Source organism: Atta cephalotes (genome assembly GCF_000143395.1).
Source record: "Atta cephalotes unplaced genomic scaffold scaffold00055, whole genome shotgun sequence".
In the NCBI taxonomy this organism is placed as follows: domain Eukaryota; kingdom Metazoa; phylum Arthropoda; class Insecta; order Hymenoptera; family Formicidae; genus Atta; species Atta cephalotes.
Window position 1 is genome coordinate 1489771 of NW_012130119.1, and position 17398 is coordinate 1507168.

A 17398-nucleotide genomic window follows, 5' to 3' on the forward strand; every position below is an offset into this window, starting at 1 on the left:
AAAAATTTTCTTATCTTAAGTTGTAAAGAATGTGACCACAGCACATGCTCAGTATGACAGGTTTCTTAACCTGAGTAATCGTCAAATTTAAAAATTATAATCTCGTTTCGCGGAACAGGGCGGCATTATTTTTATCAGATTCCGTCGTTTTGTGTAAAAATACATCGAATAACCTAATTTTATTAATATCAAATATGAGAGGGCTAAACTCAACAATTTCAACAGTAACGAAAAACTAACGATTAATCGTTACTTTTTAAATTAAATAACTAGTAACGGTAATGCGTTACTTTTTAAAATAATTTTTAAAATAAATAACTAGTAATGATAACGAGTTATTTTAACAAAAAGCAGCTGTAACGGTAAGGCGTTATTTTTTTCAGGTAATGTTCTCAGCTCTGCTTAATTTTACAAGTGTTTATTCGTAATACATAAACACATATGTATATACGTATATACATACATATATTATACATCTGTTTGTACGTTTATTAAATCAAAATGGCTATATTAAAAATGCTGAAGCGTACCCTGTGTAGAAACATTGCAACAAGCGGATCGAGATTCGTGGGCATCATAGGACCCTTAACAATTCCACCACTACAGATTGCAATTTTATATTATTTCTGGCAGGATTATTCGAGGGTTGTGGACAAACGGTACTGTTCCTGCTCGTGTTGGGACACTGTCTTTAAAGGTAACACTAAAATATTCTAGAAATATATTTTTATGCCTGCTTCCACCAAAGTAGATTAATTTTAATCTCAATTCAATTTACTCTCTATTTTAATCTCTTTTTTAATTTTCAGAACTAATTAAAACTAATTAGAACTTTTTATAATTTTTTTAATTCTTAAAAAAAGAAAAGTAAGTTAAATCAAGAGATTTTCTCTTACATAACATATTTTATCCAAGATATATCCTTAGGATGTTCAGAGAATATAAAAATATCTTTTTGGATGTTCTTTGAAGATCTATGGGCTAATTCTAATTCTTAGAACTAAAAAAAGATAAAGAATAAATTGAATCAAGATTAAAATTAAAATAATTAAAATTAATTTATATTAGTCGAAACGGGCATGAAACTACTAAATAGCAAATCGCAGATCCAACTATAGAAATCAAAATTTTTTTTACAGGTTCATACGAATCCGGCATCGCTCCTTACAAACACATGTACTTTAATGCTACTTCAAATATGTTGAAAATATGGATACTCATTGTCATTGGAGTAATTGTGTTTTACGAAACAATGAAACATTTGGCGAAACTGGCTATCAAACAGAGACTAAGACAATCTATGATGCTCCTCTTTTCAACCTCTCTGTTCTCCAATTATTACTCATGGTGGGTCTATATTAATTATTGGAACGACGACTTCTACTCTCAGTGGTATCACCAGTTGTTTTTTACAATTACTGAATTAATATCTACGGCTTGGGTTGTCTCCCTTGCGGATAAGAAAAATCCAATTACACACAGAAAGGCTTTCGGCATTGCTGCGATAGCCTTTTTACATATTGTGGCTGGTGGGTGGGATCAGTTCTTTGAAAATGTCGTTAGAGGAGAGGGTCACGCACACCAGGTAAGAATTCACAAATAATAATGAAATAAATTAGTTGCTCACACTACATTGGATTAAAATTACTTTATATAAAGTTTCTAAAAACAGTGATATAATATACATAACTTTTATAATGAAATAATATATATATATATACTCTATTACTCTAGAATTATGTTGTAACTCTAGCATTATATTGATGCATAAATTTTACTTATTGAGCATTAAGCTATATTCTTTCAATAATTACAACTTGAATCTGTTACATTAAAAGCAAGGACAGATTATTAAAATTTCTATTACTTATATACATTAATTAAGAGTTTATTTTCTTACATAAAATTTACATATCAGTAGATATTATATCATTGAACTTAGACATATTGTTAATAGTTTAAAATATTTATTACAGGTCATACGCGATTTGGGTTTCATGATACCGGATATTCTCCAAGTCATCATTCCATTATGGCTGATTAAACGGGAAAGTATTTATAATATCCATCTTCCTAACTCATTAGCGTATATGTCAAGTATTGTGATGATCGGATTGTGCATTTGGTCATTTCTGTTGTAACGATATCATTAAGGATAACATAATAATGCGTAATAGGCAGCAACAAAATGATTGAAAAATCAACAATATTGTCATGTCTCTAGAGCTCTACTACTTTTGGTCCTCTCAGTATGAACACAGTTGACCTAAGAAAAATCAATACGGGTTGATAGACTGAGTTTCGCTCGAGCTAGTATTATGTTTCCGCTGAGGCTCTGTATTTTCCTGCACAATAGAGTTATGATGAAATCACACGATGCTCAATTTCTTGAATGATAAGCATGTATATATACTTATTATTCAAGAAATTGAGCACCGTGCACTGAAAGAAAAGATTGGCTAAATATGGCATAGCATTTTTAATTGGTTGCAACAGCCAAATTTTGGTTGCGTTACGCAGCCAAGTTTGAGTTGCATTAGCTTATCGAAATCCTAACATTGCAGATAGGCTAAAGCAATCAAAAATTGGCTGCTACAATAAAAAATTGACTGTTGCAGACAATTAAAAAAGCTAAATCATATTTTACCATCTAATTTAATTATTGCAGCAGTCAATCTTTTTTTTCAGTGTGTGATTCTATTTTTACCGTTATGTCTTTCCTATAGGAACAGTATTTTTTTATGGCAGCGCGAGTGGAAGTGAACGATTTTCACGAAACACATGGGAGTTACTGAAATGATTGCAAGGATAAATATTGAAATGAAGGGAAGGGAACATCGCTGTTGCTTCGGGGCATACGACTTTCCATACAAAGCACCGTCCATACAAAGCACCGTCCATACAAAGCAATTTTCCACGCGAATGACTTTCACTCCATCTCCCTCTATGACAAGATGCGTATGACCATGCGTGCTTTTCATGAAAAGTCGCACATACCTTGTCAGAAGAGAAGATAAGATGAAAGTCGCTCGCGTGGAAAGTTATATTCCTTGAATTCGTCCTCCTCATACCTTTCTGCTCGTTTAAAATTATTTGATTCTTCATGTAAAGCAGGAAAATAATTATTAGCTTTAATTGTTAATAATTTTTTAACAAATAATGAGCGATGGCTAAAACCTGAGAGATAGGATTGAGGTTGCTTCGCACGGAAAGTCATGCGCCTCTATACGGAGAAAATTGCGCAACGATGATTGCTATTCGGACAGTGATGACTAACGCGTGCGTAATAACTGTTACTGTGAAGTGAAAATTTTTTCTCGGCATAGTAATTATCGCTGCGCAGTTCTCCGTGCATTACTGTATAAAAATAAAAATTATATAAGAAAATAACATTTTCAAAGAAAATTTTTGTTTTTAAAACAGGAAATTTATTTTAAAGCAGAAAATTTTTGTTCTATCCTCCATCTCAATATTTATCCTTGCAAATTCCGGTACGAGAAAGTTTCACAAGAACAATTATATATTTTCACTCATTTTCTTATCATCTTGAAGATATAATATTTAACATAATATTTAAAATTTTCTAGTTCAGTTAATGTTACAATTGGTATAGTGCAATAATATATACATATTAACAAAACTTAACTTAAATATCTTTTAAAATTATATGTATGTAGTATTTTTCCAACCAGATGACCAACAAAAAAAGGAACAAAAATTGTTTTTTCTCTATTTGTTGTCATTAGATCCGGATCGCGATGTTGTTTATTCTCACTTCAAGCGCTAGCATTGCTTCTTGCGGCGCTTAGATTGGGAATAAACAGCACCGTGATCCGGACTCTAATCATTATATATTCTGAAATTGTTTTCGCGCTGAAACATGATCGGTTATTTGATTGCATAACACATCGGAATTTTTATTACATAAAAGTAAAATGGGTCTACTGTATGTTACATTTCAATAAAAATCCTGTTACATTCCAATATACGAGACTTTGTCTCAACGGCCTCGTATTCAATGGAAAAAATTTCAAAGAATATACTGTGACACTTCGAAGAGAAAGAAATGACTTTGTAAAACACATATCATAATAACAATATAGAATTGTTCACACTTTCTAATTAATTCAATTATTGAGATATTTATCTTATGATAAATTTATAATGACTGCAGCATATATTTGAAAAAGGGAGATAGAAATTTTTAGAAACACATAAAAAAACGAAATGTATTACGATGTGTAGAGTAAATCGATCGTAAAACGATCGAACATAAATTTTTAATTCCCATAATATTTTGTTATCGAACGCAACGAAGAATAAATATATATAATAATTATAAATAGTCTGACGATTTCAGAAGAGGTATTTCGATATGATTAATAACGTGAATAAAATAAAGTGGCCTAATTTTTTTTGATAATTGTTTAATTATTTCCGACATTCCGATTACATCTTCCACACACACACACACACACACACACACACACACACACACACACACACACACACACACACACACACACACACACACACACACACACACACACTCACTCACTCACTCACTCACTCACTCACTCACTCACTCACTCACTCACTCACTCACTCACTCACTCACTCACACACTCACTCACTCACACACTCACTCACTCACACACTCACACACATGCGCGCACACAGGGAAATGTAAAAAATCAATTTTTTATATTACAATAATTGAGAAGGTAATCATTTTAAAGATATCACAAATTGAAAATTAATAATTAATTTCTTTTTCGCTCGTGTAATTTACAAATAATTAAATACAGAAACAAATAAAAACGAATTATATTCAGATGTAATGTGGTAATATTTATTTTATTCACTTATATATATATAAATTTCACGGAAAATGTACATGCATATATTTTATACATTTCACCTTCATAATTATTCCGTTCAATCTATTAATATTTGTGGACTCTGCATTTACAACTATTTTATATAACTTTGAAATTACGCTTTAACAATACTTTTGACTGGGATTTTTTCTTTATTTTTAAATGCTCGATTGCCCTTTCTCATCATTAATCGAAGAATTGATAGGATTTATGACATTATTATATTATTTTACAATTTGATTTAATATAATATAGTTGTTCTTGCATTTATTTATAAGTAAAAATAAGATGATCCTCATGACATATTGAATATTTGATCGTTAATTTTTATTATGTATTAAGTATAATTTATGTTTTATGTAATTAATATGTAATTAGTATAATTAATGTATTAGTATAATTTCATTATACGGGATTATAATTTATATTCATGATTGAGGAGGACTAATTATAAGTCAAGTCGAAAACGTTCCGTGAAATTTATATGATTGAATATAATAAATTTTGCACATTGTACATCTGAATATAGCTCGTTTTAATTAGTTTCTATATTTGATTGTAATTATTTATATTACCTATATATTTATTTAATTATTATTATTATATATTTATTTACATTTTTAAATTATCATTTATTTTTAAGTAAATATTATTATAGATTTATTTACATTTAAGTATTATTTACTTTTAAGTAATTATTATTATATATTTATTTACATTTTAAAATTATTATTTATTTTTAATATATTAATAAGAATTTTTTACATTTCCTTCCAGACGGAAGAGATCACATCTTCTCACGGTTTTCAATGAACAACAATGTGTATTATTTAAATAAATATGACTAAAATAAAAGTATTTTTAATTAATATATTTTTTAATTTAAAAATGTACATATTGGCCAAAAGCGGATCTTGTATTTCTCGGATTTCATATTTATGAATTTTAATTTTATATATTTACATACTCTTTCGTAAAAGTGTATCATAATATTAATACATTTCATTTTACTATTTAATATTAATATTTAAAAATATAGGGAAGTGTATAGAGAAAGAGAGAAAGAGAGAGAGAGAGAGAGAGAGAGAGAGAGAGAGAGAGAGCGAGAAAGAGAGAGAAAGAGAGAAAAAGAGATTTTGATAATAACATCGTATCTTAACAAGTAGAGATTGTTAAGAATACGCGAAAACGCAAAAGCATTCACCATGGGTTATGTAATGCATTTGTAATTGTCAGTTAATCGATATGCTAAAAGTAAATAAAGCGGATCTGATAAAGTGGAGCTGATGGACATATCATGCGCGAATTCTGATGTTTTTCTCTTTTTTTTCTTAGTATATTTTTCTTACGTAAATAGTTAATTAATTATCAGTATAAGGCACCGACGAGATACATCCTCACATAATTATTACAATTATTCGTATATACTTTAAAACTAATAACTGTAAGAGAAATAATGATTTGACATGTATAGTATGCGTTCGACTTGTCTTAATCGATGAAATTACTATCGTTAAATGTAAATGAAAGTTTTCCTTTAAAAAAATCCGAATAAAACATATTTTTGTAATAATGTTGTATTTGTCAAATACCCTTAGTGTTGATCAATATTTTGTTTAAAATGTTTTTTTTATTATCTGCATTTAAAATAAACAAAATGTCGAAAGCGAGATTATTAATAGAGACAATAAAGATGCCAATATAATTTTATAATATATAAATAAAAGGCTTTATATATTGTGCAATTTTGAAATAATTTTTATTTGCTTATGTTCCGTGGATCTATATAACTATAAATACCTAAGTGTTTCAACAGGTTGTTTAAATAAAAATATTTTGTTGTTTGGTTGTTTAAATAAAAATTTATTATTAAAAAAATTTCATATTATTCTGTTATGATCTTGATATAAAAATATAAAGGGATTTATTGATATGATATTTATTATATAAGGTGACAGTGAAAATTTTGTGGCTCATTCCCATCACGTTGAACCTGCGTTGACCCACATCCACGCATGATAAATCGATAAAGTTGGCGCTTCCTGTCTGCAAGAAGCATGGGGACATTCTAGATAACACACAACTTTTAATAAACTGTAGTAATTATATATTTCTCCTATTAATCCAGAATAATAGAAATTAAAACGCGAGAGTTTACGAGATATTAATTATTTATGATTTTCTATGTGTGTTATACCGTATTTATAACCTTGACTTGGAAAAAATAAGCGTGGTCGAGCACGTAAGGTATGAAATCAGAAAGCTGGAAATATCAAATTCTTTTTTTCATAGTATTTTTTTCTGAAAGAAATAAGTAATCAAGTTAGTAATAAACTTATATTAAGTCAAATATATTTTCTTATATCTCTATATATTTTCTTATATCTCTATAATCTTTTCGTGTGTATAGTTTTCAAGTAACAACTGTAGAGAAAAACCGATTTATTTTTCAATATCCGGTAAAAAATTTGTCATGTATAAATATGTTTAGATGTGTATAAACATGTATAGATGTGTATAAACATACATAAACACATATAAATATTTATATGTGTATTTAAATATGTATGTATAATTATATGAAATAGTCCATATATAATCATACATTCCTCTTTCTTTTGTAAAAATTATTTTTTAGTATAATAGAAATAATAATAATAATAATAATAATAATAATAATAATAATAATGTAAAAACATAAAAAATAATTAATTAAAGAGATAATTTTAATTTAATTGTTTGTTTTAGAAAAAAACAAATTTGAAAAAATGTAAAAAAAATTGCTCATACACAATTATGCATAATTTTATATAATTATACATAAGTAATTTTTTATTTTTCTTCACACTTGATTTTTTTCTAAAACGAATAGTGCGAAAATTATCCTTTTAATTATTTTTAATGTTTTCACATTACTATTATTATCAGGAGACACGGTAATGTCTGGATGCTAAGCCAAGCGACAATACCATGTTCCTTTGTGCGAGACAACGAGTTGCGGAGGAGATTATTAGAACTTAATAACAGCTAAACTAATTAAGTTTTCTATTACACTAAAAAGTAATTTTACGAAAAAAAGAAGGATGTATGAATATTTATATATGTTTATATTATCTATGTATGTTTACATATGAGGAGCAAACTTTCAAAATGCGTTTTGTCCACAATTTAGTTTGTTTAGAAAGAGAATATTCAATGTTAAAAGACTCATATTATAAATACTACTCTGAGATGTTCAGAAAGCATTGTTATTTAAAAAAACATATGAAAGTGTTTTGTAAGAAAGCTTTGTATTTAAGAAAATAAGCAAATCTTTATTATCGTTTTATTTCTTACTTAATTATAACAAATTAATAATAATAATAACTATAGTTTCAATTTAATTCCTCATGATGATTGATGAAGAAATGCTTTTAGTACTAGCATGATTTCCAATCACGAAGTAAAAAAAAACATATTGTTATAAAGCAATCTAAAGCAGCAACAGGATGTGATAAATAAATTGCAGAAGTTTTAACAGAACAAGAAAAACAAGTCCTGAATATAATATGTTCCACTAATATTCATGGGCATACTGATATGGAAAAATTCTATATAAATATATTGATAGATTCAGAAGTAAAATAACAAGTAAGAAGTAAGATAACAACAACAAAAAAATTATTTTTGATATTTCTGTTATTATTTATATAAATTTTATAAGATACATATTAAATATAGCTATCGTATATCTTCATTAAAATTAAACATATACAAGGATTGTATATATGTTTATGTACTTTATAAAAGTATCTAATAACATATAACTTTTATTAAATATAATATTTATTTACAGGATGATGTTATGCAAATGGAATACTTACACGAATATGAAAATGTATTCTAAATTGTAACAATGAACAAGACAAAATTCTAATTCAAAAGAAACAGATAGATACCTCTATACAGTCTGATAGTAATTCACCAAAAAAAAAAAAAAAATAGCTATAAATAATGAATTATTGAATGAAAAAGAAAAGCTTAACGAAATTCTTCTTTCTAGTCGTAAGTTCGCTTTCGAGCATCGTGATCTCATGACTTATTGCCACAGTAGATTTTCATCTATTTTCCTCGGCCAACCTGATTGATTGTGCCAAGTTCCCATTAGTAGGCTCGTTATCAAATCTGTGTATCTAGTAGAGGATCTCTCTCGAGATCTTCATTCATTCATCATACCCACTATTGTGAGTCTTTCCAAGTTGTTTTCTCTCACAGCTCCAAAGAATTTCGTTATTCTCTCCGTCATGATTGTGCTTAACCTTTTCTTTATTTTAAGTTATTCTAATATTGACCGATTCGTTCTTTCGGTCCAAGATATTCTCAACATTCTGCGCTAGCAGTTCATCTCGAAAGCGATCCTCTTTTTATCCAATTGTTTTAAAGTCCAGCACTCTGTCCTATACAGGAAGACTGACATTACCAGACTTTTTACTATCTCATTTTAGTCTCTCTCATAATTTGATGACTTTTCCAAATCTTCGAAAGTCTGGTCATGGCGCCTCTGGTAATCACTTCTCTTCTTTTGATTTCCTCACTGAATTCGCTTTTGTTGAATATTAACGAGCCGAGGTATATGAAGATGCTTATATTTCAATGTTATTAATCTTTTTTACTTTAGATTTATTGTCCTTCTGTCAGTCATTACCTTAGTCTTATCTTTATTTATGTGTAGGACGACTTCTTTGCTGGCTTTCTCAACTCGATACAGCTTTGTATTTAGGAAAATAAGCAAATCTTTATTATCGTTTTACTTTATTATCGTTTTACAAAAAACGTAACTCTCTCTCTGATGCCGCAATTAGGCAACATGATGTACTTAGCATACTTGAGATTGTTAATTTTGCTATTACTCATGATGGTCCCTTCGTCCCAACCAATACCTTTCTCATTATCCACCATAGACGTTGAAACATAGGACTGAGTACATCCCTGCCTAACTCCTTTGCTAATATTAAATGTGTTTGACATCTCGTCCTCCATTCTGACATAGGCAGCATTGTTGTCATATAGGTTTTTAATTAGTGTTATCAGGTGCTTCGGAGTACCCATCTCTTCCAGTATCTTCCATCTCTCCAGCAATCAAATGCTTTGCAGAAATCTATGAAACATATGTATGTTAGTACATTGAACTCTCTCGAAACACGAAATAATGATACAGAAAAACAGCTTCCTTCTAAAGTAGACAAGTTCTTAAAGATATTGGAACGTTTTTTTGAATAGGACAAAATTTCAATTCAAAAGGATCAGATCAAGATTAATATCTCTATATATTTTAATGATAATAATATATTATAGTTTCCCAAAAAAGAAAAAGATATAGATAATGATTCGAATAAATTATGCAATGAAAAAAAAGATATTAATGGAATACGCAGCATTCACGTTAAAAAGCCACCTCTCAAAATAAATAAAGTCATTCGGAACATTAAAATATTGAATGTAAATTCTTGTGAACAGATCAAAACTCAGAAGAAAAAAAACAAAAAAGAATTACAAAATACTGTTAAAGTATTTATAAAATTGAATAATATTTATAAATTGAACATATGAATTGAAAAAAGATTATTATGAAAAGAGATTAGATTATTTAAGAAGATCTGTAGAAGCACAAGAAAATGACTAATATTATAGAGAGACTAATATTATAGAGAAATGTAATGAAAAACTAACAGATATTATAGAAAAATGCAATTTATTTTAAGAGAAAATATACTATTGTATTGTGTATTGTTATCCCCATTATACACAATATTTATACAAAGATGCTGTAATAATTTTATCAAAATAGATATAATTATTTACTTGGATATCATTATACTCTCCATATGATATAGTAAAGAACAACTGTGATCTTTTAAACCTGTCAAAATTTATTTGTTAGATATAATTAATAAGACTGATGTTCCAATTATATACAATATACTAATGCAAGTAATATTTGCAATTTTTTTAATAACACTAATAGTTAAAATGATATAAAGTCAAGCAATTTCACTCAATCCTTTTTTTTAGATACGCTCATTAAAAAATAAGTTTAACATTGTTTTGTTAGTTTCTCTATTACTGTTTATGCGGCGCGCATACACAACACATACGCACGCACGCACACATGCACGCACGCATTCAATTTCATGCAGAATTACGATAACATGAATTACAATATCCAGTGATTCTTTTCCGTAAGGAGTCTCATCAAAATTGATCTAATGTACATGCAATATAACATGCAGTTAATGTCGTTAATTTTTCAATCATATTTTGTTATGTCATAGAAAGTAAATGCGTTTTTAATATTCTCAAGGCAGAAAAAGCTAGAACATTTTGAAGTGTATATCATCATCGATATTATTTAAAATACTTGATTTAACTTTGTGTACTCTTAAATTAAATCTGCCTCGGCTTTATTATATTTACGAAGAGTTGTAATAACTTAGTCTCCGACAGATCTCATGCGGAATTTTATGCGTCAAAAAGCCGGCGCTCATGCCTTTCAATACACGTCGAGCGGCCGAGACACCATTTTTTCGGTTGCTCGGCATTAGACGTTTACTCAAATGAAGCCATGAGAATGACATATTCTTTTTTGCTATCGCTCTTTCTCGTTCACTCTCAGGCGTTAAAGATGACACACACGGTGTAACACAAAAACATAGTGCGACTTGTGTCCACGTACTCAGCTATAACTATAGCTATAACTATAGCTATCGGCATCTATCCCCACTTTTCCCCCATCATGCGTTATCAAGTGCGAGATTTCTTCAGCTAATCGGATTTCGGAGGAGTTTCTAAAGAGAGGCCAGGCGGAGCCAGGCGGAACCAGGCGGAACCAGGCGGAGTCAGACAGAGTCAGGCGGAATCAAGTATTATACTTTTGCAAGCACGTCCTATAGTAAAATCGCCCATACACTTCCGCTATTTATTTTCGGTTTGGGAACTACGTGGTCTACATCTATTTTCTGACACTGTCGATAAAATCGTATCGCCGAAAGTAGATGTGATTCTTGTAACTTACTTGTAATTTATTTGTAACTTTATTATTTATTCTTGTAAGCGTATTAATTCGCTAGGTCATAGCGGCCCGACTTATCGACGTTTATTTTTTACTCAAATACTACTCAACTTTACAGAAAAACTACAAGAGACAAAAATAATTTATTTTCTTTTCATAGAACTCTAAGAATTTTTTCAGAATTTTTTATCAACTTTTTAGTATGCATTTTCTTATTTTTGATAAGTTAGGTCGCTACTACGATCTAGCGAATTAATGTACTGCACTGTACTTGCTTAAAGATGAAGTATTAACAAAAACTGATAGTATTACTGATTGTGTGTGGTTAATATTGACGGATTGATGTAAGACGTAGGACATTGACGTGATCTAGATTTTGATTTTCTCAAGTATCCAGTATTATTAAAGTCCATGTCACAGTGTGATAGATATTGTACAATACGTAAAATTAAAATGAAATATATTGTCTATAAATATTAATCATGTAGGTTGTAAAAATACTAAAAAGATTGATGCACGCTGTCAATATTACTGATTTAGTATTATTGATTAGTATTATTGATCGTGTAGAATCATCTTAAAATTTTATATGGGAAATATGCAATAAATTTATTTTCTTATTTGCAAACAAAAAGAGAAAAGAAGTATTTACTTGAAGAAAATCTTCTACATTAGAGAGTCAAAAAAAAGTAGATTTTTTTTTCATAAATCAATGATGCAACTCTTCGAGAATATATCTCTACAATTTTAAAGCGAAATTCGAAGTTCTTCGATATAAATTCAGCGCTTGTGTACACAGGTGCACAGCGCGCAGATATAATAAATAATTAAAACAATTTTTTTATTATAGTTCTAAAGTACTCTTAAAACTATTCAATTTTCATTCCGGAAAATTTTTCTATCTCTTATAATTCGATCATATTCGCTTTAAAAGAAAAAAAAGATTTTTTTTCGAGGGGGTTCATCTTGAAACAAGTATAAACAAAAAAATATGGATCTAATATTTTTTCATGCTCTACACATCTAAAGCTCATTAAAATCAGTGGTTTCTTTGTTAGTAGCCCAAGTAGTTCGTAGAATGGCTCAAATTGCTCAAAATGAATTCCAAGAAGCTGAATGATTATTGTATATCCTTAAAATAACAAATTAATCTCCGCACTTAAGTAAGTACTTAAGAATTAAATCGAAAACTTTAAACGCGTTTTTCTCGAAATCTGTTTCTTTTGCATTTTCTTCAATTTTGTATATACGATTGAAAAAAAAATATTTGACCAATCGACTTTTTAAGGTTCGTTAGTTAGCTAATAGTGAACCATTGTCAATGAAGTTCATTTAGAATGAAAAACTATAACAAAAATATTTCTTAATTTTCTGTTTCAAAAATTACAGCCGCTAGAATGTATACAAAATCATAATGTATCATAATGTCATAGTGAGGCACCAAATTAAATGTTTATATTTTTATTATTTATAATACTTTTTACATAAAAATTTGTATGTACTTTACAATAGTTAAAACGTGTAAAAAGTTTTAAAACAATAAATATTAATCTTCCTTTAAAAAAAATTATGAAGAATCATCACTTTTTCAGTCTCTTAATGTAGAAGACCTCCCCAACGACGTATTGGCCTTTTGTCGCAGATCAGATATCAAGAGTGCTCGAATTCTCTTATGATCAATTCTATAGTACTTGTTGGACTTGGAAGTGGCAACGGGGAAATAAATGCTTCTGCAGAAGGCTAAAATAAATTGCTTAGAATAAATTACATTTGTAGATTTTGTTATAACCCATAGCAATAAAAAGATAATTGATAAAACTTACAGCAAGATCGTCCAGTATATTTGTCTTAATTTTCTTTTTATAGTGTGGTGGAGTAACAGGGACACCAAGTATTGCAACATCTTCTATTGATTTTCCATTATTCTTTGTGTTAACAATGACATTATTTTTTTTCTTGAAGCATAATATATAAAAATATAGACATACTAAGTTCTATTAAATAATGAAAAATAAAAATGTACTTACTACACCATTCTTATCAATCATTTTTTAGATAATACATTTTTCTCAATTACTTTTCTTTAAATTGGAAAGAGATGAGAAACAAGTTAAACCTTGGTTAAGTGTTAACCGTGAGTTGTGGAACTGGGCCTAAATATATAAAACATACATTGAAATATTTACAATATTGAGTTCAGATAGATTACTTTTGTTGCTTGTAATACGAGGGCAAGTCAATAAGTTCTTAGAAAATCTGTCAGACCACCTCAGTGTCACATTATCTTTTGACAAGTAGCATCTCTCAGCTGATTACTGTCAAATTTTGAGCGAAATTCATCGCGTTCATTTCTGTAGATGATTAAAGCGAACACCTTTGTATTTTTTATAAAATGGAAAAAAAACGAGTTTCGTGCAGTTATCTACATATGAAAGGTTTAACGCCGAAAGAAATCAAAGCAAAGTTGAATAATGTTCATAACACATTTACACCAACGTTTGCGACTGTATATAATTGGGTGAATGAATTTAAACGTGATCGTACATCCACATGTGACACACCTCGTTCGGGACATCCAATTGAAGCTGCTATGCCAGAAATCATCAATTAAATCCACGATATTGTTTTGACTGATCGAAAGTGAAAGTGAGCGAGCTTGTTGAGGCCACAAGCATATCACATGGCACAGTGATTTCAATTTTGTACAAACAAAACGGTACGAAAAAGCTATCAGCAAAATGAGTGCCGCATTTGCTCATTGTATAACGATTTCAAAACAATAGTTGGAGATGTTTCAACATAATCCAGATGAATTTCTGCGTCGATTTATTACTGTGGACGAAACATGGATCTATTATCACACTCGAGACGAAGGAACAGTCAAAACAATAGACTTCACTAGATAAACCAGCTGTGAAGAAGGCGAAGACCATAAAATCGGCCAGAAAAGTGATGGCTACAGTTTTTTGAGACGCGATATAATTCATATCGATTACCTTCTGTCGAAGCAAACGATCAATGGCGACTACGCAGCCTTATTGGACTATTTCAGCAACATTTTAAAGAAAAAACGTTCTCATTTGGCGAAGAAGAAAGTGCTCTTCCATCAAAATAATGCACGGGTTCACACATGCCTGGCCAAACAACAAATTCCGTTATGAATTGCTTCCCCATCCAGCATATTCGCCAGATTTAGCCTTCTACAACTATTTCCTGTATCCAAACCTGAAGAAATGGTTCAGAGGAAAGAGATTCACTCCCAGAGGGCTCATCGCCAAAAAAGAGACTTATTTTGAAGGTTTGGACAAATCATATTATTCGAACGGTTTGAAAAAGTTGGAGAGTTGGATCAAATATATCAAGCTGAAAGAAGATTATGTTGAGAAATAAAAATGAATTGATAAAAAAAATGTTTACTATGTTTTCCTAAAAACTTATTGACTTACCCTCGTACTAGATACGATTATCACCTTCCACACTGTTGACATTTCCATGATATGTACTTGTGATTTCTTTAAGAAAGAGATATGACATAGGATGTTCTAGAATTAATAAAAAAATTAAATAAATAACGTGATGATGATGATGATAAGTACAAATATTTGATAATACATACAATGTAAAATATATATTTGCGAACATGAAAAAAAAATATCATGAAAAAGATTTTGATTTAATTCACTGCCATAGGTAAAGTATTCAAAGCTCTTCTATTATATATATATTATATTGTATATTTAACTCTTTCATTGTTATATTATCAACTGTGTTCTCTTCCCACCTGTGGGATTTCTAATCTCATTGGCAAACTTTCCAAAGAGTTTATAACTAAATCCATCTAAAATGTATTAAAAAAATGTATAAAACAAATGTGATTAACAAAATTTTAGTAACGATTTCGTTATTTTTTCCTAAAATTAATTTATTTTAAAGTTTGAGGTTACTTGGAATAGCGACAAAATATAAAAATACATATCTTAATATTATTAAATATAAATAAATATTAACATAAAAAACATTTAGCAAAAATAATTATTTCTATAATTACAAGTGAGATATAGAGAAAATTACCTTAAATTTTCCTTCTAAATCTCGATATAAAAGAGGTTATATTTATGCTCAGTACCAGTGACTAGTTTTGCATTTATGGTCATTGTTGCCAGATGCTTTCGTCGATTTTCCCCTAGAATTAAAAGTGTTGCCAAGAAATAGAATTCTTACAAAGTAGAGATCAGCTAAAGTCGGCCATGTTATAAAACCGGAAATCACGTGATCTTGGATATGCGCGCTAACATATTAATGCCAATTTCAATGAGAATTTTGCAAGCAGCGCTATTCTATAACTGTCACACGTCTACCGACAGTTGTCGGTGTCGTTAAATGCGTCAGTCAACAAACTTCAAGTAAGTGCAATTCTATATCAAAGGGCGTGTTCAAGCCGGACAAAGCTGCTAGCCTACTCGCCGAGCGATTGAATGTGATTGATTGGATCGAGAGTTGGATAATAATTAATTGAAATAATTAATTAAAAGTTAAAAATAAAATTAAAAAGTAATAACTTCTAACTTAACTAATTTATCTTCTAACTTAGTTAATTTTAAATGCATTAATTTTAACTTAAGTTACTTTTAAACTTTAATTTATCAACTTTTTGAAAATTTTTTTATCTTTCTTAATGCTAATATTTTTTGTTTATAAAGATTTTTTTAAACATTAGAGAATTAATTTATAAAAAGTTCAATGATTTTATAATGAGAGACTAATAAGAGTCACACAATAGCCAGTTTTTATTGCTAGATTTTGTTAATTCCCGCTTATATTTGAATCACACTAATTTTAGGTATCACAAATGTTATTAGCAATATAAATATGAAATAAACCTTAGATGGAAAATTGTTGTAGAACAGAGTTGCACCTATTTTCTAAATTTTTATTTTTTAAATTTTATATTTTTTATAACAAATATCTAGTCAATGTAGTCATGAATATGCATGAACAGTCGTTTCAGAAGTTAAAAAAAGTTATGTTAAAGAAAAAAAATAATATCTAAACATATACCCTTCTCTCTCGCAAGATTTTAATAAAAACATCTTAAGGTATGACTCTTATTATATTGGGAGTACAAATTAGTTCGGCGACCGAACTAATTCCGTTTCCCTAAAAATAGCTCCAGCTGTTGTGAATGATGACAGCTGATTTTGATTTCAGAGAGGTTAAACATCTGCTAATAATATTCAGATTATATTGCTTTGAGTTCATACAAAAACCTTAATTTTTACTGTGTTTGAAATTTGAATTTTGTATTAATCAAACAGCATTTGCGAAAGGTTTTGATTTTCTGCTTTAATTGGAAGAAAAGTGCAGCTGAAGCCCATCGAATGCTTGTCGAAGTTTATGGTGATACTGCTCCAACTGATAAATCATGTAGGGAATGGTTTCAAGGATGAAGATTTTAGCGTTGAAGACAAGC

At 29.3% G+C, this 17398-nt stretch overlaps 1 protein-coding gene across 1 annotated transcript; it reads left to right on the top strand.

The window, feature by feature from the left end:
* Window positions 1–501: 501 nt before the first annotated feature.
* Window positions 502–2141, top strand: LOC105623302. Its single transcript, XM_012204700.1, has 3 exons — window positions 502–697; window positions 1140–1585; window positions 1977–2141. The coding sequence occupies exons 1-3, from the start codon at window positions 502–504 to the stop codon at window positions 2139–2141; spliced, it is 807 nt and encodes a 268-aa protein (XP_012060090.1).
* The last annotated feature ends 15257 nt before the right edge of the window (window positions 2142–17398 follow it).